Source organism: Bidens hawaiensis, unplaced genomic scaffold (genome assembly GCF_021521415.1).
Source record: "Bidens hawaiensis isolate Kalapana, Puna unplaced genomic scaffold, B.hawaiensis_p1.1 tig00031255_1, whole genome shotgun sequence".
NCBI lineage: Eukaryota > Viridiplantae > Streptophyta > Magnoliopsida > Asterales > Asteraceae > Bidens > Bidens hawaiensis.
This window is the reverse complement of record NW_027505211.1, coordinates 123,542-151,078: the sequence shown is the minus strand read 5'-3', so window position 1 is coordinate 151,078 and position 27,537 is coordinate 123,542. Positions and strand designations below refer to the sequence as shown.

The following is a 27,537-nucleotide window of genomic DNA, read 5'->3' as shown; positions in this document are numbered from 1 at the left end:
TAATAAAGTTTGTGCAAAATGGTCAGCCTTGATATTTTCAATCAAAATGAATTTCATTCTTGGCTTAACTTGACTTTGTACTGATTTTGTTGGCTTAAAAGGCAAAAACATAATGGTAGGTTTCTAAGGTTAATTATGAAATATAGTGTAAAAGTTAGGGTTGAATTAAAAATTTATGGATGATGTGTCATCTACAAAGTGATATGTTTCAATCTTTTTATTTCTACTTTTATTTATTCAAGCTGTACCTTATTATTGTGATTCATTTGTTTGCTATTTGTTGGTTATCTATTATGAAACAACTATATATTAAGGTTTATTATTCCTTATGGCCATTTGTTCTTTTCTTCCGACCCATTTATTCGTAACACGTTTAAATCTATATTCATCAATGCCCATGGGTATGAATCAAAGACCGAACCAAGACTGACTGATATTTAAAACATGATTCATGAACAATACTCAATGTTGACAGAGTAAATTCATGTGTATGGCTGCTTGGTGGGGTTTTGAAAACTGGGGCGGATCAACTGGCTTGTGTTACTGTATGCCAATCGTTTATGGTTGAATCGGGTTTAGAAGGGGAACTAAGGTTGAGAGTGATGAATCTAAACAGCTGTGCTCTGGCAGTCGTGAATCTACACAGAAGGTTGACACTCACTAGAGCGACGATCCGTTATCAAAATGCTTGCCATACTTGTTAACACTGCTTTGATGAAAAAAAAAATTAATCCGATACAAAATAATCCTCACTCATTCCTAGTGCTCAAAAAATCACTTCAGGAATGTATATATACACACATATGTTACTTGCAGACCAACGCGAGACTTAACCTAAAAGACAATCCTCCTCGGGAAGCATGGTAAACCCTTTAGGTAGGTAAACTCGTTCTGCAAAACATATAATATAACAAAAATACATCAATGATTATTTTAAACAAGCTATGGCGTCACAAAACTTGACACAAAATCATATTTGTCACCCGGTCCCATGGCCACATAGAAGAGTTGATTATTAATTTTTTGATAGAAGGGTTAAATGGCGTATAAAAGAAAGCACAAAAAGGCATCCTGCTATCTCATACAAAATTCTTTACCAAATTATTTGCTTTAAGGTAAGAAGTTTTGATTTAGAGTAATGTGACGACGTGTCAGCTGACAAAAAAATCAAGCCCTAACTGGCAATCTATATATAACAGTCAGAAAATAAAATATAAAAATTACAGACCTGTAAGAAACTTGTTTGCTACTCACTCGTCAACAGGTTTATTGAAAGTCAATTCCGCAACCAACGCAATATGATCACTTCCCCATTTCTGAAAACAAAAATTAATTATTACATAATAATAATAATAATAATAATAATAATAATAATAATAATAATAATAATAATAATAATAATAATAATAATAATAATAATAATAATAATAATAATAATAATAATAATAATAATAATAATAATAATAATAATAATAATAATAATAATAATAATAATAATAATAATAATAATAATAATAATAATAATAATAATAATAATAATAATAATAATAATAATAATAATAATAATAATAATAATAATAATAATAATAATTTTAATAAAAGCATCCCAATACCTTTGTAGGATACCCAGGAGTCCATTCCATCGCATGTTTGGGTATAGGAGCAAGAACCCTAACAGTTTGAAGGCCTTCAGATCGCCTGCGTGTAAAATAATTACAATTCACCTCCGTGGTTAATGTATACCTCTTCCTTTTGTTTTCATTTTTTTCCTTTTTTTAAAGAAGATTGGGAAATGATGACGACGACTCACCAGATGTAGTCAACAGTCCCCTGGAAACACCTATGGTAGCTAGTCACTTGAGGCTCACCGTTTGAGTCTCTGCTTCCTGAACAATCCTGAAAACAAGAACCCATAAATATATACTCTTCTATATCTTTAAATTGAAAGGTGAAGAGAAAATGACATATGTGGTCCACCTCAACTTCTGCATATGTGCTTCGTAGTTTTAGTTTGTGTTCCACAGTCATGCATTCTGAACTCCCAGTTGCAGCCTCTATTTCCATAGGGGTCCAACCTGACGGGTCATAAAAGGGGGTCTGATTCTCCACAAAAGGTTCATCATCCACCACGTCAACTCCATCTGTCAAGTTAGCTACATCTGCCGTGTCACTTCCATCAGGGCCATGCAAGTCAGACAAAAATGAAGCGGAATCCACCTCGCCTACAGGTACATCTTCTATAGCTTCCAGTATCTCATGTTCATCTGAATTCTTGTCATTGGTAATCATACCGGACGAGATACTTTCCAAAATCTTTGTGCAATTTACAGAAATGCCCTCACTTTCTTCTTTGGTCTCGATTTGTGGAGCGGTTTTTTCATCTTTGTGTGTTGTATCAACCGTTGTCGGAGATTGAGTAGCATTATTAGTTGACTGAGTTCTACCACAATAAAAAAAGACGAAAGATATTCATTAATCGGTTCTTAATGTCTAGTTATGATAATGTCCAAAGAGTTTTGTGATAGAATATTACATACCTGAAATTAGAGATAGACAGTCTTTTGGGACGAATTTCAGCAGAATATTGCCCTGATATCTTATTTCTAGGCAGTTCAGACACGTTTAACTGCATTGAGAAGTAAACTTAGCATGCCATCTACAAAAAATCGTAGTAATAGGTATGTTGTGAAAACCAGAACTTTATTTAACCTTTTGCTCTGATATGAAGTTGTACAGTGGACTCTGCAGCATAAGAAAGAGAGTTATTTGAATTATAAATAAAGTCAAATTTAAGGTCAAAGAAAGTCTTGACCTAAGATTCCAGATACCTTTGGGGTTGAGTTGAACTCTCCACATAGAACAACAGGAGCATCATCCCAAAGCTTTGATGTAGCATAAGCTCTTTCTAGAAGTATCCTAACCTGCTGGTTAAAGATGGACTGGATGAAATCTTAAAAGTCAAAACACCAAATAAAACACGGGTTACAGATTGTAAATCTAGACCTAATATATAAGTAACTAGTTGCGCTACATGCCACAATTCTATGAGCCATCACCCCCCCCCCCCCCTCTTCTCTTATTTCACCCCTTAAATATAGTAACTTGACTAACTTCTACATAATTAAAACGTATCTTATCTCAAAATATCGTTTTATAATTTCTAACTGTTTAATAGTTTTTTTTTTACTCAACTCGTGTAATACACGAGTTTCTAACCTCTTATTAATATACAATGTAGGCAAAGTGATAGTTTCATGTAAATTAAAAGCAGTTATGCATCACTCATAAGGAATCTCCATCTATTCGTATATGTACAGTTCAATTGTCTACAAGGGATCAAAACAGAAGGAATATTTATACAACTAAAAGATTTGTTAATACCTGCCCAAGCTTGATCTCTCCCCTTTTAGGATTGTAGAGCACGTGAATGTTACAAATGACGACTTTATTATGACCTTCAGAGCTGCAGGCACAAAACAGTTCACTGCAAGGTTAAGAAATAAATGAAAGAAAAAAAGTACAAAAACTGGAGAATATGCTGTACTTACCATGAAGTTGAATGTGATCCTGCTGAACTTTTCTCACTTGATGACTGTTTAATGTAATAATAACATTTGGTGAAATAATGAAAAAATAAAAAAAATGTGCATAGTTTTGCATGTGAAAGTTTAAAAAAAAAATATCAGTGAAGACCAACTCACCTCTAGAACACATATCTGAGCAACATTCTCTCGCAATCCAAACTTATTGAACTCAATAGCTTCCTCATGCAGAAGCTTAAATCTAGTATCAAAATTTTATATTAATGTTAACAGATGCAGCTGCTAATAACTGCAGCATGCAATTGATTTACCAATTATTTAAATCATATATACCCTGAAGCATTGGGTTCATAAAAAATAATATTCTACACCAGCAAGGGGTCATTGTTAAAAAGTAAAAAAAAAGAAAATAATAGGAAAACCTTGTGAACGCCAAAATATTGCACAACCATCAACCGCCACGCCAGTTCTCATCTGACATAGAAGAAAAGAAAACATTAATAAACAGACATAAATTTTCAAATATAGAAGAGAAATAAGTTATTAAACTAATACTAAATGTACCGAACCATTATACTCGATTCTATACTTATGTAAACAATCAAAATTGCATCAACTGTAAAGATGCTATGTAAGGACCAAACATTAAACCTGTTACAGTTTGTCAAGTGTAATTAAATTCAAAAGAGGTTTGTATGCTCCATATATCATGATATTATTCCACGTCTCTTTTTATGTCTGTGGTAAGGTCCACGATCCACCAACAATTAGTTTGAAAGTGCAGCATATGCTTATCAACAATTAAGACAAGAAACTATGGGTTAGCTGATTGAGGATATAACTTGGATCCATGTATAGTTAGTTATATTCTCAATCACTAGTTGTAAACAGTTCTTCTGTTTTACAGACATTAATAATTTGCAATAAATCTGTCTGCATCATTTTAAAAAACCTACACGCTAACAAAGTTTCGTGACCACAAAATAATATGACATGCTATAATGAGTAACTACATAACACGTGATCAATAAAAACACCATTTATGACATCACATGCAACATTTACCTTCCAGATACCATTGTATCCCCGAATCTTTTGGTCTTCTTCCAAGTCTTGGAATCTATCAACCTCCTGCAAACACAAAAAAAACAAACTTAATGTAAAACAATGTTACTCTAAAATCAAAAGCCAAAACATAAAAATAACCACTACCAAAAGGTAAGGCTTTTATACGTTCCAAACTCATTAAATAGTTCACCTGAAGGCATAATATATCAGCCGACCATAACCCGAGCTCAAACATAATATTTCTCTTTCGAAATCCCCAATCCAAAATATGTCTGGGTATGTGAAAGTAAAGTTCGCTTCTATGACTAATAGCCAGGTAATCAGCTAGTATATTGTATGAGAGAACCGTAAACCGCTCTGCAACAAAAACAAGTTGATGACAATTATATGAAAGTTATCCTTTTGACTAATACTGTATATACAGATAATGTTACTGGTGAAAGCTCATTCACATGAATCATAACCAGTTGTGTAAACGAGTCAAGCTGATCCCAAGCTCGACTAGGCTTTAGCTCGGTTCGTTTTGACCTATGAGAGTTCGAGCTCTTGCTCAGCGTGTTTCGAGCTCCTTTTCTAAAGCTCGAGTTTGGCTCGTAAGTTTTTCCAAGCTCGGGATCGGCTCGTTTATTATTTAATTTATACATGTGTTTAACAAATTTTATATATTCTAAGAAAAACACAAAGCTCACTAAGGCTCGACGAGCCTAAACGAGCTTCCCATACAAGCTCGAGCTTGAACTCAAAAAGATCGGCTCGTTTCGAGCTCCTTTTCTATAGCTCGAGTTTGGTTCGTAAGTTGTTTATTCAAGCTCGTTTCTTATTTAGTTTAAATACCTTTTTAACTAATTTATATATTTTGAGAAAAACATTGAACGAGCCTTAGCATGGCTAGAGCTCGGCTATGCATGGTTAAAAGTCCAAAACAGGTAAAGCTTAAAAAACACACACAAAGCTCATCAAAGCTCGAGCTCGAACTCGAATTGCTCGCCTCGTTATTTCGAGCATTTTATCTATCCGAGCTCGTCTCGACTCGTTTACACTCCTGAAGTCATAATTACCACAACTAGGCTGAGGCAACGGCTTCGCCTGCTCCCAATTCCGATAGTCAGAAGCTGGTTTCGTCGGCCGCTGAAACCGCTGTTGCGGCCGAAACTGTCCGTAAGGCTGCCGTGTCGCGAACTGCTGGTACGGAGGCGGACGAAACTGTTGACTCTGCTCAACATTCTGCTGCTGTTGCCGTTGAAAGTGTTGATTAGGTTTAAAATGTGGATGCGGATGTCGAAACTGTTGATTATTATATTGGTGCTGGTACGGATTATACGGCTGTGCATGTGGATTGAACGGTGGATTCGAATTATTATTATTATTAGGTCTAGAATTGAAACGCTGTGGCGGCTGAGGATTATTATTATTATGATCCGGACGGAACTGGCGATTGACGTCGGTGTTGTGATTGATGACGTCATCAGGTAGATTTGAGAATCCTCTGGTGCTGCGCGACTGATTATTATTATTATTATTATTATTATTATTACGGCCACTGCCTCTGTACTGTAATGCAAAACAATAACAATAATAGCAAATGAATTAGTAAAAGGAGGAAGTGGAAATTGAATTATTATTATTAAGTGTGGAGGATTACGGCGGAGGAAGGACGGAGGGACATGGCGGCGACGACAGCGTCGGAACGGAGGAAGTGCGATGAAGGTGAGGAGCGGTTACTCAGCATTGAACCGAACCGGTGATGATCGGTAACGGGTCAAGCGCGTTATCCACGCTCCTGTTACACGTGCCAAATATTTGCATTTACATTATTAGTCCCTAAAGCGGTAATAAGCTGCTCGTGAGTTACTTGAAATCGACTTGTTAACACAAGCCAAGCTTCATTAAAACCTTATCCTTACCCACATAATAAGTATATTATTTTCAGCTTTTGAACTACTTTTTTTAGGAGGACAATATGTATTATGTAAAAAGGGTAATTGGGTGTGGTATACTAGGTTGTACTTGGTGTAGGAAGATTAATCAATTCTACCTAACTAACGTACGTACGTTGATGTGCGAAAATATATATATAATAATCTGTTGGTGCATGATGTCAGTAGTTCAGTATCTAGTGTCTGTAATTGTGTTAGTTGGATTTGTATTAATGTTTTGTTAACTTGTTTCACAAGTTCGCCTCTTATAAGCGAACTTGTGGAACAGGCGAAGTTATCAACAACTTCGCCTAACATGTTAGGCGAAGTTGTCGATAACCATAAAAGCTTAGCTGCGGCTTGTTTTGTAATTAATGATTTAGTACATGTAATCGGTGATTGACATATCACGTGTTATTAGTTGCAATACAACGTGTTTTTTGTTTATTGTAACGTGTGTTTGCTTGTGTTTAACGTATATCGATTCTACACTCGTATCGTCTTACGTAGGGATTCCGCACCTACGTAGAACGAGATATTTCCGTGTAGATCCGGCTGGGAACCTACAATTGGTATCAGAGCATTTGCTCGTGATTGTGTGGTTCGGGATTATCACACGGGTGTAGAAATCGTTCCGTTCGACTATTCGCGGGACGAGTTTACGTTAATATACCGAGTTTTCGTGTCCTACCCTTCTCCCACCATCAAAAACAACCCATTACACCTTCACATACCTCGCAATACGTCTAAATCAAACCTGCAAAATCGTTGTGTTCATCAGGCGAAGTTGCCGCCACTGTTTGTAGGGTTTAGGCGAAGATATAAGTTTAAGCGAAGTTATTAACAACTTCGCCTACCTCACAAGTTCGCTTAACTTAAGCGAAGTTATCTACAACTTCGCCTAATCAAGCGAAGTTGAGAAGAAGCGAAGTTAAGAATTTCAGCGAAGTTGTGTAATCCAGCGAAGTTAAGACTTAAGCGAAGTTATCATTAACTTCGGCTACAGTACTGTTCAGAATAAAAAAAAAATTAATTTTGGGTTTCTTTGAGTGTTTGTTCGTATTTTTTTTTCAGCGATGACTTCTATAAACATTACGGAACTGGTGAAAATGGAAGTTGAGGCCGGCTCTGCAACTAAGGCCCCAAAAATGCTAAAGGGTACCGATTTCGTGGCTTGGAAGGATCGGTTTGAACAATATGTTAAATATCAAGATGCTAAGATGTGGGTGTGCATTCAAGATGGATACATCCCACCAACGGCCTTGTATGAGGGTCGCGAACAAATTAAGAAGTACAACAAGATGGAAGAGGAAGAAAAGAAGATGTATGAGGCTGAAAGCAAAGCTCATGCTGCGATAACAATGGCTCTTCCACAAGAGATTCTTCACACCTTCAGGAAATATAAAACCGCCAGAGAGCTATGGGAAGCGCTTGAAAACTGATATGAAGGTAATGTGGGGATACGTGCATCCAAGATTAAGCTACTCAAAACCCAATTCTCGGTGTTCAAGTATTTGAAGAATGAATCACTTGATGATATCATCACAAGATATTATCACCTGATGACCGAACTCAGCAATTATTCCATTGTTTACAAAGAAGAGGAGATCGTAGAAAAACTTCTTGATGCTCTCCCACCGAAATGGGAAATGTACACTGTCTTGATGAGAGAAGATAAAGAGTTTGCCAACATTGACTTGGAAACAGCAGTCAATAAACTACGAACTTTTGAACTTAACATGGTTCGAAAAGAGACACCAACTGATCAGGTTCAGGATCCGGGAATGTATGGCGCGAAAGTTAATTCAAGTTCAAGTTCAAGGTCAGAATCATCTGCTTACTACTCAAGGGAGACTCGAGCGCTAACTCAACTCATGAAGGTCATGTAACTCTCAACATGGATGGTGATGTGTGTTTCGTGGCTGGTGGAACAAATACTTCTAAACCTTAAGCAACAAAGGGTAGTTTTTCCTCAAGTGTTCCGAACAACAAATACTCTCAGATGCCCATGAGTGTTAAATCTGCTGAACAACAGTTTGCTCTCTATGCATCTTTCATTGCTTCTTACGAAAATTACATTAAAGGTAAAATCGTTGACCCTGCAACTTTAGACGAAGACTATGATCAGATCGATGCTGATGATCTGGAGGAGATGGATCTGCAGTGGCAGATGGCGATGATAGTAAGAAGAGTCAAAAGGTTTATGAAGAAAACTGGTAGAAAGTTTGTTGGCGAAAGACCAGGGTTTGATAAGTCAAAGGTTCGGTGTTATAACTGTCAACAGAATGGACACTTTGCTAAAGAATGCACCAATGAACTAGTAGAACGTAGTCAGAACAGGCCAACGCAACCGAATGGGGGAAGTAACGAGAATAGGGCGATGATATCCAGACAGAACGGGGAATACAATTGGAATCTGCAAGTTGAGGAAGACTTCGAACAGGCAAATTTGGTGAACATCGAAACTGCAAGAAGTGAGAAAGTGACTGGAGAAAATCAAGCTTACATGGCAGAAGTGAACGATCAGCTTTCTGAGGTAAGTTCTAAACTCCCTTGTACAAAATGTGAAAATCTGTCTGAACAATTGAAAACAATAACTGATCAGTTTGTTAGTTTGGATGCTCAATTTAAAACATTAAAAGAAGATCATCATTACACTAAAACTAGAGAAAACAGTTACTCGGTAAAAATAAAAGCTAGTGAAAAAGATATCAGAAGTCTTAAAGCCAGTCTAGCTGAAAAAATACAAGTAATTGATCTTAGCTATGAAGTGTTAGAAGAGAAAACCAAACTAATTGCTGAAAGGGATAAACAAATAGCTGATTACCAGGTGAAAGTGGTGGGACTAAACAGAAAGCTTGAGCAGTTTAGAAATTCCTCTGCAATACTTGATCACCTCGTAAGTGATCAACGTTCCCCAGTTAAAAGGGGAGGAATTGGATATTCTGAAGTACCACCACCTTATAATCATAACTATACTTATGATCCTAGTAATCAGAAATCTGTTGATGTTGAGATTAGTCAGACAGTTCCTGTCAAAGTTTCAATTAAAAAACCAGAATTGAGTGAAAAAGATACGACTAAGCCTGTTTCGAGTGTTAAGATTTCTGTTCCAAGCTCTGTCTCATCAAATTCGGACAAGACATCCGAATCTAGTGAGACAAAAGAAGAGGTAGTGTTACTAAGACGTGGGGAGGAGTATAAACCTACTGAAAAGAAGTCTCCTCTAAACCCGTATGTCCCACCATATGTTAGACAAACGGGTAGTAATGCTACCTCAACATCAGAAACAACTGTTGAGATGAAAGTTGAACACAGGAGTTGTTTCAGATGTAATCAAATAGGACACCTGATTGCTGATTGCCCTCTGAATAAGAGATTCAGAGGTATGAGACCTCCGAAAACTGAGAATAGAGCTAACAGTAATTACTATAATGGTAAGAATGCAAACTCATCAAAGTTCAGATATTGGACTAATCCAGGTTTTCAAAGAAATCGATCTCAGTTTTTCCCTGTTAACAACCAAACCACTAGTCATAATTCATTTAATTCACGAAGGTTTGGATGGCCTCATAGTCAATCTACAAGAAGGTATCCTTTTAGGACTTACAGAAATCATTCTCATACTAACTCTGGACAGCCAAAGTACGGGATGCCTTTTAACAGATATAATCGACCCAAGACCAATAGGTCTTGGGTCCCCAGATTTTAATCCTTTGCTTTAATCGTGCAGGAACAGTTGAACAGGGCTGCAAACAATCTATGGGTTGTGGATAGCGGTTGTTCCCGGCATATGACTGGTAACAAGAATTTGTTACACGAATGGAAACCTGTTCAGGGAGGTAGAGTAAGTTTTGCTGGAGAGAGTGGTGGTAGAATTACTGGAATTGGGACGGTGACTAATGGTAAAATGAAGTTAGAAAAGGTGAATTTCGTTGAAGAGCTGAAGCATAATTTGCTGAGTGTGTCTCAGATCTGTGACAAAGATTACACTGTGCACTTTACCAAAAATGAAGCGATTGTACTGTATCCTGGTTTCAAGATACCAGAGGCATGGATAGTGATGAAGGCTCCAAGGGAAAAGAATACATATGTAATGGACATGAGGTCGACTGAGATGGCAACAGAAGAATCATGTCTTCTGTCAAAAGCAACTGAATCGGAGTCCGAGTTATGGCATCGAAGAATGGGGCATATACATCTTCGAAAAATGAACTACATTGTCAAGAATGGGCTGGTGCTGGGTGTTCCCTTGAAAAATTTCAACTTTGAAGACCAATGTCTATCGTGCAAGAAGGGAAAGCAACACAAGAAATCTCATCACACCAAGAAGGTTAATTCAATAGTCAGTACCCTAGACCTACTTCACATGGATCTCTTCGGTCCCGTGAATGTAAAAAGCCTAGGTAGAACATCATACTGCTTGGTGATAACTGATGATTTCTCTCGATATTCTTGGGTATATTTCCTGAAAACAAAGGATGAAACCGTTCAGTTGGTAATTAACTTGATTACCAAGGTTGAGAATATTATGGGGAGAAAGGTTAAATACATCAGGAGTGACAATGGGACAGAGTTCAGAAACTATCAGATGGAGATATTCTGCTTACAGAAAGGGATAGAGCACCAGTACAGCGCTCCGTATACTCCGCAACAAAATGGGGTGGCTGAGAGGAAGAACATAACGCTAATTGAAGGAGCCAGAACCATGCTGGCTGATGCTAAACTTCCTGTGGTGTTCTGGGCTGAAGCTGTTGCAACAGTCTGTTATATCCTTAATCGAGTTTTAACTGTTAAAAGATTGAATAAAACATGTTATGAACTTATGCATGGTAGAAAGCCTAACTTGAATGGTCTCGAACCATTCGCGTCCCCGTGTTCGATATTAAAGACAAACTCAAAATTTGGTGAGATAGCCGACGAAGGTATTTTAGTAGGATATGTTGTTGGGACACCCAACAGACGAGCCTTTAATCTATCGACCAGCAAGGTTGAGGTGGTGTGTAACTCTGACATCACAAGTTACAAATCACCAAAACCAAGCACGGGACCCGCTGGGGCTTTCGACTATGATAAGCTTTTTAAATCTTTTAATTTGCCTTACTTGGATTGTGCAGAAGTTGATGAGAGAATAGCTACGCAGATTCTTTATGATGAGGAAGAAAATTTTGTGCAACGACCGCAGTACGATGAATGTCAACCTTCCTCGTCAACTGCTGTCGACACCCCTGCTGCCTCTACTGAAGACGAATTCTTCAATCCTTTTCACTCTCAACAACAATCGCCCATTGATGAACTATCTTCGAACCTGGAAGACAATCTGCAAGTCAGTTCGGTTCCGACTACAGGAGTTCATAAATATCACCTTTTGGAGAACGTGATAGGTGATCTGTCTGATGGTGTATAAACAAGACGAAGCTTGAATGAGGACACCTGTGTTTACGCAAGTATCAAAGAAACAGGTATCATTAACGAGTGCCTGTACACCTGTTTCATTAGTCAGATTAAACCAAAGAACTATCAAATGGCTCTAAAGGACAGCTCGTGGGTCGAAGCCATGCAAGAAGAGTTAGCCCAGTTCGAGAAGATGAAGGTTTGGAAATTGGTTGCAAAACCGACGAATGTACATGCAATTGGCACAAAATGGGTTTTCAAATGCAAGAGAGATGAAAAAGGAATAATTATCAGGAACAAGGCGAGGCTGGTTGTAAAAGGTTTTAATCAGCAAGAAGGGATCGACTAAAATGAAGTGTTTGCTCCTGTGGCGAGATTGGAAGCGATTCGTTTGTTTTTGGCATTTGCTGCACACAAGGAGATGAAGGTGTTCCAGTTGGACGTGAAAAGTGCGTTTCTTAACGGTAAAGTCGATGAGGTTGTGTACGTTAAGCAACCGCCGGGTTTTCCTGACCCAGACTTTCCTGATCACGTGTACAAGCTAAGTAAAGCGCTATATGGGCTACATCAGGCCCCTCGTGCCTGGTATTCAACTCTATCCGATTACTTGCTTGAGAATGAGTTTGAAAAGGGAAAGATCGATAGCACACTGTTCGTGAAGAGAAAAGGAAGAGACCTTCTTCTGGTTCAAGTCTACGTGGACGACATCATCTTTGCTGCGTCAAAAGTCGCTATGTGTCAGGAGTTTGAAGCCGTCATGAAAAAGAGGTTTGAAATGAGTGCTATGGGTGAACTAACTTTCTTTTTAGGATTGCAGGTTGATCAGAAGAAAGATGGGATGTTCATTCATCAGACTAAATATGTCCAAGACGTTCTCAAACGCTTCAAGATGGAGGACAACACTCCATTTGATACTCCAGTTTGCGTCAACCATAAATTGGGTGCTGATTCAGACAGTGATGCAGACGTGGACCCCACCCAATATCGGGCAATAATAGGTTCTTTAATGTATTTAACTGCATCTAGACCTGATATTATGTTTGCAGTTTGTCTTTGTGCTCGTTTTCAGGCAAACCCAAAGGAATCTCACATGAAAGGTGTGAAGAGGATATTGCGTTATCTCAAAGGCAAGCCTAAGCTAGGGTTGTGGTACACGAAAGGGGGAGACTTGGAGTTAGTCGCCTACACGGATTCTGATTATGGAGGATGCAATCAGAATCGGAAGTCGACAACAGGTGGATGTCAGTTTCTTGGAGGCAGATTAGTGTCATGGCAGTGCAAGAAGCAGACCTCTGTCGCCATCTCTGCCTGTGAAGTAGAGTACATGGCAGCATCGAACTGCTGCTCCCAGGTTCTTTGGATACAACAACAGTTACGCGATTCCGGTCTGAATTTCACTCAAATTCCTATTTGCATTGACAACACTGCAGCGATCTCAGTAACTAACAATCCCGTAAAGCACAGTAAAACTAAACACATTGACATACGTCATCATTTTATACGGGATTGTGCTGAGAAAAAATTAATAATGCTAGAAAAGGTTGATTCGTTAGATAATTTCGCAGATTTGTTTACTAAAGCGTTTGACAAAAATCGTTTTCAAAACCTTGTTGAGCTAAATGGGATGATCAATCCCGAGTAACCGTGTTTCTCGTTTTTAATTAACAAAAAAAAAAAAAACGTCACTATCGCTTAGAAGTATGTCGGTTGCTTCAGTTTGAAGGACATATCTTCGGATATGTTTGGTCCTCATTTCTACCTGTAGAGTATGAGGATAGCCATTAACCAGATGACTGAAAGTGACCGGGGCGGTTTATGATGTGTTTTTATTCTTTCGCTGAAAATTAGTCGTTCATACTCAGTTAGAAGGACACATACTCGTATGTGGTCGGTCCGGCTGATCCATTGGATCTTCAGGATAGCCGTTTACCTGAAGACTTTGACTTGAGCGGGGCGATAGAATTTAAAATACTTTTAAGGGAGATGAAATAATTTTTCAAGTCTACTACTTCGTAAGAAGTTTCTTTACTATGTTTAAAAGAAAATTGATCCAACCTTGGAAAGTGATAGATAAACTAATTCTGTGTACTTAACTAGTGAAGTTATTAGGCCCAAAAGACTTTAGAACAGTCATTGTATGTCATGGTAGCTTTTTATGGTGCGTAAAAGTAGAAGTGATACTAACTAACTCTCCTCGATTTTAAGTGGAAACTCATTAAGAGTTGTGCATGTCTTCATATATATCTTTCCGAATGATAGGCAGAAAAGCGATTACCCAGTCATACACGAGCCCGTGAGTGTTCTGATTCCCGAGAAGATAGTGTGTCAAGAAACTGCAGTGATCCAGATTCGAGACTTGCAGTAGTCTACTGTTTACGGCTACGGAAATGTTTAAAAAAAAAATTAAAAAAATTATTGTTATTATTTAAGCCTTCTGAAGTCTATTATGTTATACTTATCAATGAAAAGGCAAGACCGAGAACGAGATGAATATCGAGATGTATTTATAGCTTAATCAGACACTACGGGTCGAGGTCAACTCGGGGTGACTTGGGGAAAGCCAAATACGCTTTGAGAATAGATAGGAGACATCACATTCTCTGATGTGTTGTCCATTTATATTTTGAGCTTAATTGAACCTAATCCGTATCACAGAAACGATTAAAACCATGCTAAGTTGTTTACCTGCTTACAACCTGTTTCTTTATGTCATAATACAGCTGAACATGGATCTAAGTGACAGTCACTTAATTAGTATGATTCCTGTTTGGATCTTTTCTAAAACATGTAAGTCCCTGTCAGACTGAAATTTGATCCCGTGTATTCTATCTCAAACTTTGATTTTACTTATGTCGTATTATGGTTTAATACCTGGTTACTTGGTCGTTGATCATATTTATTTTAACGCTTTAAAGGAGGTTTTAAAAGTTAATGGCAAAATGTTTAATTTATAAGGGCTTGTTGTGTAACTTTTAATATAAGCGAAGTTGTGAAATTATAGGCGAACTTATTAAACAGGCGAAGTTAAGGGGTAAGCGAAGTTAACCCTAACTTCGCCTGTATAATATTGAAGGTATATAAAGAAGTCTTATAGTCAAACTCTTTTTACTTTTACTTTTCATAAACCAGCGAACTTATCAACTGTTAATCCTCGGCGAAGTTATCTTGTGAATCAAACCTTCATATTAATCAATTTCAATCCGTCTTAAGGTGTGTAGTGTTGTCCTAACTTATAATCTATGTAAATGGCGTTAATCAAAGATTGTTTTGATCCGATTCGTGACCCCGTTCTTTCAAACACTCAACACCCGCTTTTCAAACTTATTTTCACGTGGTCGTAATCAACTTGATCGTCGTGATCTCCTCAAAAACATGTTTTGTAGAGTCCACAATCATCAAATTATCCAATTTCACCTCGTTTGGCCGTCTATACTGTTGCTGCTTCAGATTCAGGCGAAGTTACAGTTTAGGCGAAGTTAACCTTAACTTCGCCTAAGGGTTAACTTCGCCTGATATTTAATTGTTTAACAGTATATGAGGCGAAGTTGTGGTTAGGCGAAGTTATCATTAACTTCGCCTGGCCCTTTTAACTTATTTTTAATTTACATTTATCAGGCGAAGTTATTACCAACTTCGCCCCACCCCTAACTTCGCCTATACAGAATAAATCATAACTTCGCTCATGGTAACAGGCGAACTTGTGATTTGACTTGACGATTCTCTAACTTAGACTGTTTTTGTTGCAGAAATGGCAGCTGTAGCTGGAGCCGGTGGTGCAGGTGGTGATGAAGGTGGAGACAACAACCGACAGTTTTTCCCAGGGCATAATATGTACATTACTCTGGACCCGGATGCGAGCGGTGTTGATGATTTCCGCGAGATCATCACGTTTCTTATCCGCTCGCGTATCTTCCACGCTATTACTACAACACTGCCTATCTCTTTGCCAAACATAGAAGATTTCTGGCAGACAGTGGAATATGATTGTCGAGTCGAGCCCCCCGGTTATGCGTGCAACGGTTAACAATCAGGTAGTGCAGTTCTCGTCTGAGCAGATCAGGGTGGCTTTGCAGTTTGGGGATGAAACGAGAAATGACCCTACCGACTTCGTCGCTCCATTCAGAGATGGTGCTTTTCTGAGAATGGGCTATTCTGGTCCTTTGGGGGATACTCAGAGACGCAAGGGGTTCTTGCTGGACCAATGGCGCTTTCTCATGCACGTGATGATCGTGTATATGTCGGGGAGAAAGGCTGGTACAGATGGAATGGGTGCAACGATGCAGTCGGCGATGACAGCACTGACTTACAATAAGCGTTATAGCTTTAGTCAGATGGTGTTCTACGAGATAGACCGTCAAAGACGAGCGGTGGCGCGTGAGAGGTTCTTGATGTATCCAAGATTCCTTCAAATGATCTTGAATCACGTTGCTCCCACGTTACCTCAGCGCCGCCCGATTAGATATGTGGAGAGTGTAAGCAAGAGAATCTTCGCTCAGTGTAGATCATCAAGTGCAAGAAGTAAGCCTGAGCTCCGTCCTCGACATACTCCATTGTTTGGGTACTTGATCAATCCCGCGTATGTTGCAGCTCGTGGGGACGAGTTTCGGGATCCGGCACCACAACAGGCTGGAGCACCTCAACCACCACCTGAGGTACAACAAACTTTACCTGCTGCTCCTGTTGTGGCACCAGAGGAAAATGTAGACCTTGAAGCTGCGTTTGGCGGTCAAGGATTTTTTGATATGGAGCGTGTTGATCCTGAGGAAGATGTACAAGTCTCGGTTGCACGGGTTACTAGTGTGGATGTGGCTATGGCAGCTACGACGGAGGCTGATTCTGATTCTTCGAATGATGATGTGGCTGAGGCTAGACAGATTTTGATCTCTCAAGAAAGAATTCATGGGAAGAGAAAGAGAGACACCGATGACAGTGATTCGGATTTTGAAGAAGATTTACATCGGTTGGTTCGAAGATCAAGAAGGGAAAGGGCAGGTGCAGGTTCGGGAGCTGGTGAGAGCTCAAGGGTGGTTCGTTTTACTCCACCCGCACTGTCTGGTATGACTATGGTCCCTTCATCACTGCCAGTTACAGGGTTAAGCGCCGCGGATGTTCCCGTGGTGACTACCTCATCTTCCTTCGGCATCCCACCCACTACATTCCAGCTCTCGGCTCCGGAGATTGTGTCCTTGCCACCTCCATCTCTTACTCCATCGGAGGTCGTAGCAAGGTTTGTTGAGTCGACGGTTGTCGCCACTGCAAGGTTGTCGGTTACGATACCACATGCGGTTACGTTTCCACCTGTTTCTGAGGTGCCGGTTACATTGGAAATCCCTTCTCCATACGCTCAAGACATATCACATATGAGGTTTGATTTCGATGCAACCTTATCCGACTCGGAAAGAATAGCAGCGCTTGAAAGGGTCGTGGTAGAACAATCAAGAGTAAATCTAATCCAGACTCATGCTATTCAGCGCCTCGTTGCGGAGAATCAAATTCAGTCGTCCCTCCTGATCGAGCATGGTAAAATATTTGATGCCTTGAAACAGTTCTTGGCATCTCAGGGGGAGACGAGCTGTAAGGGTGACGAGCTGAGGACGAAGAAGCATAACGATCGAGACGATGATCCCAATGCATCGAAAGATGCAGGTGGAGAGTTGCCAAGAACTGAACAAGCTCTTGGGACTTCCACATCTCAGGGGGAGTCAACGAGTGCAGCTGGCGGTTCAGAGGGTGATGATGTGGTGGTTGTGGATGCTGATGATGATGTTATAGGTGATGATGATGTGTTACCATTGGAAGAGATCGAGAAGATAGGAGCTGAGATCGTGATTGACAATGAAGTTGAAGAAGGAGAGATTGTGGAGGAGAACATTGAGCATGAAATTCCGGCAGTTGAAAAGTCAGATTTGGGTCAAAATACGGAATGTGATGAGACTGAATGGGAGGAGCAGCCAAGATGGAAAGAAGGCTACGCTCAGTGGTTCGTAAAGACTAAGAAACCGGCGGTCCCTACTATGTTCAAGAAAAGTTACAACATCAAAGGGTATGCTGAATTGAAAAAGGGGATAATATGCTGGTTATATGATGAACAGTTGAAACTTTTTGTGATTAAACGTTATGATGGGGTTCAGTATTTCAAGAGATTGTTGAGGTCGTTGAATACGTTGCCTGAGTGTGAGGTGAAGGACTTAGCCAGGTTGGGGTTGATAAACAGGAGTGATGATAACATGGCTAGGATTATTAGGAAGATAGTCTGGAAAGAAAGCATAAAGGAGAAAAAGTTCGAATTGTTGAAACCGCAGAAAGGAAAGCTAGTTGAAGATAAAGACAGAGGCATGAGAGCTGATGGCAAGCCTTGGATGATAATGAAGTATAAGTCGATCCGGTGTCTAAAAGAAGTACCGATGAATCAAATGCCCAAGGATGTGCTCAAAGATCTGAAATGGTGGTACGTTGATAGTGAAACAGCTGAAGTAGTGATGGAGGATGAAGATGAACAAGAGTTGATGAGAGTGTATGATCCTATGCACTTAGTGAATTTGTCTCAAGCGGACTTGCAGGTGCTGAACGAGAAAAAGATATTTTACATTCCTGCTTGGAAAGAAGAAGGCAAGAAATACCAAAGAGTAGTTTCAGTTTGTGTACGAGAAGGCGTTCATGCTTGAAGACGGGAGATATGAGATTTTTGAGATTACGAGACACGTGATTGAAGATGAGATATGAAGCTACTGCCAAGGGGGAGTCTGTTGGTGCATGATGTCAGTAGTTCAGTATCTAGTGTCTGTAATTGTGTTAGTTGGATTTGTATTAATGTTTTGTTAACTTGTTTCACAAGTTCGCCACTTATAAGCGAACTTGTGGAACAGGCGAAGTTATCAACAACTTCGCCTAACATGTTAGGCGAAGTTGTCGATAACCATAAAAGCTTAGCTGCGGCTTGTTTTGTAATTAATGATTTAGTACATGTAATCGGTGATTGACATATCACGTGTTATTAGTTGCAATACAACGTGTTCTTTGTTTATTGTAACGTGTGTTTGCTTGTGTTTAACGTATATCGATTCTACACTCGTATCGTCTTACGTAGGGATTCCGCACCTACGTAGAACGAGATATTTCCGTGTAGATCCGGCTGGGAACCTACATAATCACGAATCGCAACTAAGTTTTAAAAACCAAACAATCTATCCTAGTTCACACAAACGGCAAGTGTACCGATCGCGTATAGCAAAGAAAAGAAAAGTCCGGTTATCGAACTCGAAGACACGTGAGAACGGCTCAGATTATAGACCCTAACCAAGTCCTACGTAATAATATTTAATTGATTTTATTTTAATTAATTTAAAACTAACTTAACTTAACGAAACTACTGGAAAACTTAACGGCACTAACCGAGCGTTTAACGAATATGAAGAAACGACTACCTAGGCAAGAATCCTAATGACAGTTCAACGGCTAATGAAATTAACTAATCACACGACACCGGGATCTTAAAATAATCAACTAAGGCTCATTAAAGTTCGCTAGATCACCTCTCGGTCTCACCAACTAACCCTCACAGATCTAAGAAGATTGAATAAATGCACCGGGAAAAAGATTACTAAGGTACCCTAATGATTCATCTCCTCTCGGACTCAACGACACAAAACCTGTTTAAAATTTGTACTAGCAATTCTAGGGATAAAGGGGTAACAAAATCTAATATGAATAAACACACTTATTAGTATGCAAAAACAAACCGGACAAGACCAAAACTCGTTCTCGCGCAATTCTAACCTAACCGAATAAAGAAGCGAGACAAACCGACTCCCTATTACCTATCGGTCGCAAGGAAGATGAACCTATTGAATTTTAATAATTAATTGCACACAAGATTCCTATGGCCGCGCTAACCACAAATAGATCAAAAACACCAAGTCTATGACCTAACCGAATAACCCTAACCAGACGATACAAAATCAATTAATTAAGGCAATAAGGAGAATCACATGCAAAAGTTATATAAAAACAATAAATAACACATCCAAGATCAAAATAGATAAAGCTTTTCAAAAGTAATACGTCATGTGATTTATAATAACCAAATAAACAGTCAAACAAAATCAATATTCATCAAAACCTAGGTAGCTAGGGTGTTAACAACCATACTCAAGAACAAAACAAATAGATACGGTTCGAGAACTGAATTCATAAAGAAAACAATAAAATCAAACCAAATAATAATAATGTTTGGATGGGTAGGTGTTGAACCTGTTAGGGAGTGAATTTTATGCTGAGGATCCATTATCCTTAACTATCTTGTGGATAGATTATCCTTAAGATATGTGTTAGGTTATGAAGGATCAATGATCCTCGGTATCATTTGTTTACTAATGATTGCATTTTTGATGGTGATGTGTTAGCCAAGTATAACAATTTTATGATCAAGTCTACCGTATATCTCACTATAAGGCGTTTTAGCACATGATCAAGACTGAAGAATAAGCTAGTGGGAGAAATGGTGGATTAATAGGACTTCTTGTTGAGTTACCAGTAACTAAATACTAAGGATAGGCTATGTTATTCTTGAAGACGTGCTTGGATCAATTATCCTTCTGAAGAATTCTCTAGCTGAGTCTGGATCCAAGATCCTTAGTCAACATTGCTATTAACGGATAATTTTTGCATGAAGACTGATGATATTAGCTGCAACGGCTCATAGACCTAGTCTACCACTTATTTCGCTATGGAGCTTCAATAAACACGTGGTCAAACAGCACGATGGAAGAGAGTGGAAGACTAGCGAGTTTTAAGGACCTAGTGGTTAGTTAGTTATTTTTGTTTTCTTTATAAACATTGAGTTGTGATCAACCCTAGGACACACAGTTCACTAGCTTTACTACTGCAAACACTAGCTCACAAATTCTTTGTAATCTCACACACACCTAGCTCGATTGTAAACGTTGATCAACAAATCCACCTATTGTAACCATTTTTTGATATTAATAAACCGGTGATAGACGAGTTGTCATCACCCAGGGTTTTTTTCTTTTGATCTGAACAAGGTCAAAAGGTTTTTCCTCGCAACAAATAGTTGTGTTCACTCCATTTTCGTTCATACAATTCTTATTGTTATCGTAGCACTAGATCTCACATTAACAGATTTGGATACATTATCCTTAGCAGATTTTTATCCAAAACAGAACCCAAACTCTCTTTGCTTGAACCAAGATGCTCTTCTTCAAAAACCAACAACTCCTTCTTTACTATAACCATGACCTCCCACCTTGGGAGCTTCAATCTCCAAAAAGCTGCTTTCAACTTCCTTCCCAAGAATTCTCTTGTGTTCCCCCTTGATTACTTGTTAAAAACCTTTTTCACGGACGCACCTTGGGCTGCCCTTCTCATTAATTGTGGGCCTATAATATGTATGAATATCTATATCTATATTATATATAATACACCAAACAAGGGCAAATTAAGACACTTGATTTTAAGAGTTTTACAAATGCTAATGCATAATGTACATGTATTAGTATGGGTAAACTTGTCTTTTAAACACAATTCATTCAGCTTACAAGTTTGGTCCCTTATTTTTAACCATATTATGTTTTTAATTTAACTTTTAAACTAAGTAACTAACTTCTCATCCATAATTTTTAAACGACTATAACATTTTCATACGTTAATATTTTTATAAAAAAATTATACCATCAAAACGGACATTTTATTCTCTTTAATTTGAATATGATATTGTTATAATTTTTTTCAAATTAAATAAATTAATATGTCAGGTAAGGTTGTTTAGTGTCGGTTTTGATGGTTTTTAAGTTAAGCTTGTGAGACCAATCGTTAATACCGATTTTTTGTTGTCCAAAACCAAAATGAACCATTAAAAGTTGAAACCGAATCGTTACCAAGGGCATGATTCCTGTTTGGTTTCACAGTTTAAACTTTAATAATAAATTTAGTTTAAAATAATTATTAATTTAACTGTACCATCAATTTTAACTAAACACCAACATAATATGATATTTGAGAGGATCATAATAAAGAATTATAATTTTAGCTACATAAATGGTAAACATTAATGGAAGACCTACGGCTCAAAATAATAACAACAAGAATTACAAAAAGTATTATACTGCAATTAGGTTAATTTAAAGTTGTAATAGCCAAGTTATGTGTATTAAAAAGATTATGTTTAATTATATTTTAACTATATCTAATATATATAGCAAAACCTATCTAATAATTAATAATAAAAAGTATTAAAATGCATTCAACATTTACAATCTGGTCTGGTTTCATATGGTCGGTTTCCAGTATAGACCGTGAACCAATCGTTCACTACGTTTTGAAAATTTTGAAACAGACCAACTAACCGAAAGTAAAAAAGAAATAGAAAAAAGAAGCCAAACCAATGACCGGTTTAAACGATTTCAAGGTTATAACCGACCATAAACACTCATATTTGTTACGTGATTAACAATGTCTGTGTTCAAACAACCGCTGCATCGTGCGGGCACCCATCTAGTATATTTAAATCATGAGCCCATGTCATTATTAAGTAAACTCACGGTTGACTTTGCTTCATAAAAAATATGATAAAAATAGTTAAACATAAGGTGTTATTAACTTTGATTTCAATTTAACTTTAACGCATGTAACAAACAAACAACCAACACCATTTATTTAACCTGTGAACTCATTTAACAAATATTATTACTTCAAGATAATTAATTCGCAACACCCAAAATCTGAATTACTATCATGTTCTTTCAACAACATTTAATAAAAGACATCTATTTTTCTCCTTATTGGTTTTTTAGCTCGTTGTCACTTCAAATCTTTAAACTATATATATGAATTAATTAGAATAATATTCATTAAAAATCTGGCTAAAAGATACTTAAAAATGTAGGAAATATTTATATAATATATATATATATATATATTAGACCACATCAAATATCCCCACACTTAAACCTTTTTCGTCACTGAAAAAGTATTTTGCAATGGAATCAGAATTCGAAACTGATTTTTAAAACGTATAGGTTATCTTTTAAGCACAGATAAACGCAAAAACTGCGATTGCCGATATTGTTGTCCACTTAAACCCAGCCACTAGCCTATCAAGCCCCCAATTGCATTAAGCGTTTTAAGTTCAAAAACCACGGTTACTGATGTTGTCTGTGCGTGTGTCGCTTGTAAAATATGATAGATTGGATATTTAGCTTTTGCACATGATCGTGTTTTAAATTTATAAAAGTGATTTCTACGAAGACTAAACCCACACAAAATAGGCAAGTGTACCTATCGTATATGTAGAATAGTATTGGTAAGAACCAAGTATCGATCCGTGGACACAAATGTTTCTAATAATGAATCGTTGTTTTACTTTAATCGGAGGTTTTAATCATTTTGGGGTTAATTTTTGAACTTTGTTAAAGTATAAATACTTATATATAATATATAGGTGACCAATACGAAAGATTCTAAAAGAGTAGTTCAATTATATGAAGGCTACCATCTAAGATCAAGAATCCACTCCATTTTATCATTGATAATTAATACGTAAACATGTGGTAAAACTTGCCGTAATAATATATGATAGACAGCTCCTCATTTCTAAGCGAGCATCTATGACAAAAATGGAGTAGCATGCGCATTTTAAAGTCGACCATTACCTAATGTCATGCTACCTCGAGAATGTCAATTTAAGTTGGCAAGTTGTTTCGTAAAGTAGAAAGATTAGGATTGACTTCGATTTCTCAAATACCAATTCTAACAACTTCGGGTGGTTGTAGTTTAGTCACACAACCTCCCCTTGGTTGATTTAAGTAGGTTATAATTACACATTCCATTAACATATAATTTCTTTAACTAGCATGATATCCTAAGCAATTGCGTTAGCGATTCCATTTTCGGATTACCAAGACTTAGAGAAATATATCATAACTTATATCTCATCATTTCTAAATACAATATAAGGATCCATGTTTTGATAATTTATAAAAGTATTTCTATCTTTCAAAAACATGAATCGATTATGAATGATTGCCAATTGGCAAGTAGTTTCGTAAAGTAGAAAGATTAGGATTGACTTCGATTTCTCAAATACCAATTCTAACAACTTCGGGTGGTTGTAGTTTAGTCACACAACCTCCCATTGGTTGATTTAAGTAGGTTATAATTACACATTCCATTAACATATGATTTCTTTAACTAACATGATATCCTAAGCAATTGCGTTAGCGATGCCATTTTCGGATTACCAAGACTTAGAGAAATAGATCATAACTTATATCTCATCATTTCTAAATACAATATAAGGATCCATGTTTTGATAATTTATCAAAGTATTTCTATCTTTCAAGAACATGAATCGATCATGAATGATTGCCAATAGAATTGACAATCACCAACTTTGAATTGTTGATTTAAGATGGTGAAACATTTCTCATCAAAAGATAATTGCAAGATAACCATGTACTTTACTAGACTAAACCACATGTTTTATTTAATTACCAAGTAAAACAAAGCTTCTTCATAGATTTTAGATGGTAAATGGAGTTTAGCTCATAATGAGCATAATTATGAACATTAGAATGGATGATGATAACAAACACATGATTAAACTTAGAACAATCTAACCAAATGTGGATGAATCTTCCTTTTTAATGATGATGATGATGATGGTTGATGATGATGATTGATGGTGATGACCTCCAAGGCTTCAAAATCTTCACTGGATCTTCAATATGAGTGTTAGTGGGTGTTTTTATAAGTGAAAACCGTATAGAACTCTCTTCAAGGCACACCAAATGTGCAACATCAGCCACTATTTATAGGCAATCTGGAGTGAGAAGCACGGCCCCGTCCTTACGTAGGCACGCCCCCGTGTTTTATTATGACATGTGCCAGATTTGTTTTGTCGTTTCTTATGTATGACCACGACCCCGTGGGCAAGGGGCACGACCCGTGCTTTTGTTCCCAGGTTTTGTCTTTTCTTGTAGATTTTTGTCTTTTCTGGTGTTCAGAAGCATGGGGGCGTGTTTCTTGTAACATCAAGAAAATTTCGAGTTCAAATTGATAACTTTCCAAAGTTTAAGGATCAAATCTGCCAAATTCCAAACACAAGGACTGAAAATGAAAATTCTGTTTTCTTGTTTCATCGCGATACGCGACGGGACAAAGGACAAGCCCATCGCGTATCGTGAAGGGCTTGGTCAAAAAGGTTCTAGAAGGGTCAATAGCGATACGCGATCACGATTGAACCAACGTCATCGCGTATCGCGATGACGTGGTCTGACACATCGTGACACGTGTACCACGTAGCAGACGGTGGCACAATGTGTCGCCACGTGGCAACACGTCCGCCACGCGGCACGACGCCTGCCACGTGGCAGGTCTACGTGGTGACGCAGAAGGCATACGTCGCGATACGCGACGGGCTTGGCCAAGAGGCCATCGCGTACCGTGGCAGGTCCCAATTTTTGCCTATAAATAGGAGGCTTTGGGATTGATTCACTCACACCTCAAAACTCACACATATCTCTCTCTCTAGCATCTCTCTAACATACCTCGAAGTTTGTGCCATAATTCCTCGAAAACCGTGTTCCGATTCCTCAATTTGCGTGTCCCGTTTCCTTATTGTTTGTACCATCTTCCACAACGTATCCATCAAGAAGGAGTTTGTGATTTCCAACACCATGATGATTAGTCTCGAGAAACATGCCGACAATTGGTGAAAACATTGGTGTTCATCGTGTGGCGAACCAAGGAAAGGAAAACGAGAAGAGGAGTTTGAACTAGAAGGAAAGAAAGGTGAAGCGGTGTTGGGTTGCTGCTCGAGTTATTAGGGTTCTATAAGCCAACAAAGGTAGGCATAACGCCAATGAAAATAATAAAATATTATAAAGGCTTAACCCTTAAGTGGAGGTTATACTCGATACCTCGATAAAATAAAAGAAAACATAACAAAGAAAGAATAAAAGATAGAATTATAAATATGTATATATGTGTGTAAGTATATATGTATATTCTTTGTTATAAATATTATTTAAGTAATAAATAACTATTCTTAAATAATAAAAAGAAAAAAGAATACGTTTCTTAGAAAAGAAGAAACGTCGGGTTTTACAAATAAACTAAAGGTTTATAAATTACTTTCTAACTAAAGGTTTTAAAGTAAAGAAGAGATTGTGAACTAAAAGTTCATCGAGGTAAAGAATATAAAATAAGACTAAAGGTCTTAAGCCGCATTGTATATCTGACTAACAAATAGTTATACTCGTACTATAGGTGCGAGATAGCAAGGGAAAGACCCTCGGACGGTGTTTGAAGCCGATCCCAAAGCGAAAAGGTGAATACGCCCCCAAACTTTTACAAACTTATTTTCAAACGAGTCAAACATGTTATATGAAAATTGTTTACAAGGGACTACGTGTTCCTAAAACCGTTAGAAATAAGAGTATAAGCCTAGCCCTCAGGCTTTAGTATACGTTTGTCTGGATCCTTACATATGTGGTAGTACGCGGTGGGCACATCGCACCAACCTGGTTGTAGGACGCTTTCCCGCGGGAAGCACGACCATGTGTATACTTACGGGTACTTAACTAAGTCGAACGCTGCGACGTTTGCTGAGGTGACCTAGTGTAGAGACTCAAATTTATAAATGTGTTGTTTTAACTTTGTTATTCCTAAGCCACGATGGGCCGAGGCAGGCTTAGTCTGGAGGGGTAATAAAGTAAAAGAAACTATTTTAGCATCAGCATATTCACCAGCATTCGTTGCTGACGTATTTTATTTACATTTTGCAGGTGAACAAGGATAGCGCTTGAAGTGACGAAGTGCTATAGATATCCGATGGCTCAGATCTTTTGTTTTAAACTCAAATATAATTTTAATGGTGGTTTTGTAAAACTTAAACAATTAGTATTAAGCGGGAAACTTTTATATCCCGAATCTTTTAATTGTAAATATTTACAACTTCAATCCACATGTTTATAAGTCTTCCGCTAATTAAACGTAACTCTGATTTATTTACATTTGTGGTACCAACTTTTGGTCGCACTCCTAGGCCTTAGAAGGGGGTGTGACAGGTTGGTATCAGAGCCATCGATCTTAGCGAATTAGGTATTACAAGATAATACCTAAGCTTCGATCCAAGTGTAGGAATTAATTGTTTATTTGAAATAGGGATAAGATAGGCTGGTAACCTTTTATTTCCCTCCTCATTTTAAACCACCCAAAATGTTAGATGTCATTCAAGACTTATATGGAGAACTATGTGCGCAAGGCTAAAGAAGTTGGAATCGCCGAACCTTTTCCCGAGAACAATATGAGTGAAGGATACTATGAATCATACTTTGACCAAGATGTAGAGCATGATCTAACTAAACCTGTATACTACCCCAGATCCAAGCACTACCCGATAAATGGTCCCAATAGCCCATTGAAACAAGGAAATGAACCACCAAGGCACTCAAGCTACCACTCACCAACAATACCCATGTACCATCCATCGGAGATCCCCACATATCATCCATCGGAAATCCCCACATATCAACCGTCAGAGATACCACCATACTCAACTGGAGTTTCCACTTACCAACCGCCAAATCCTCACCCAT

At 37.9% G+C, this 27,537-nt stretch overlaps 1 protein-coding gene across 1 annotated transcript; it reads right to left on the bottom strand.

Annotated features, from left to right (window-relative positions):
• Nucleotides 1-651: 651 nt before the first annotated feature.
• On the bottom strand, nucleotides 652-27,537 carry LOC143611511 (carbon catabolite repressor protein 4 homolog 6-like). Its single transcript, XM_077085714.1, has 16 exons — nucleotides 27,307-27,537; nucleotides 5,669-6,161; nucleotides 4,801-4,967; nucleotides 4,608-4,673; nucleotides 3,970-4,016; nucleotides 3,702-3,789; nucleotides 3,549-3,592; nucleotides 3,382-3,463; nucleotides 2,829-2,921; nucleotides 2,710-2,742; nucleotides 2,538-2,626; nucleotides 1,978-2,440; nucleotides 1,811-1,896; nucleotides 1,614-1,698; nucleotides 1,229-1,316; nucleotides 652-891 (listed from the first exon to the last, which is right to left on the bottom strand). The coding sequence occupies exons 1-15, from the start codon at nucleotides 27,535-27,537 to the stop codon at nucleotides 1,251-1,253; spliced, it is 2,133 nt and encodes a 710-aa protein (XP_076941829.1). The 3' UTR covers nucleotides 652-891; nucleotides 1,229-1,250.

Coding starts and splice junctions, on each gene's coding strand:
- LOC143611511 (XM_077085714.1), bottom strand. CDS start 27,537: ATGGGTGAGGATTTGGCGGTTGGTAAGTGGAAACTCCAGTTGAGTATG. Junction 3,464..3,548: donor GGATCACATTCAACTTCATG/GTAAGTACAGCA, acceptor TTGTGCCTGCAG/CTCTGAAGGTCATAATAAAG. Junction 2,743..2,828: donor AGTTCAACTCAACCCCAAAG/GTATCTGGAATC, acceptor CTTATGCTGCAG/AGTCCACTGTACAACTTCAT.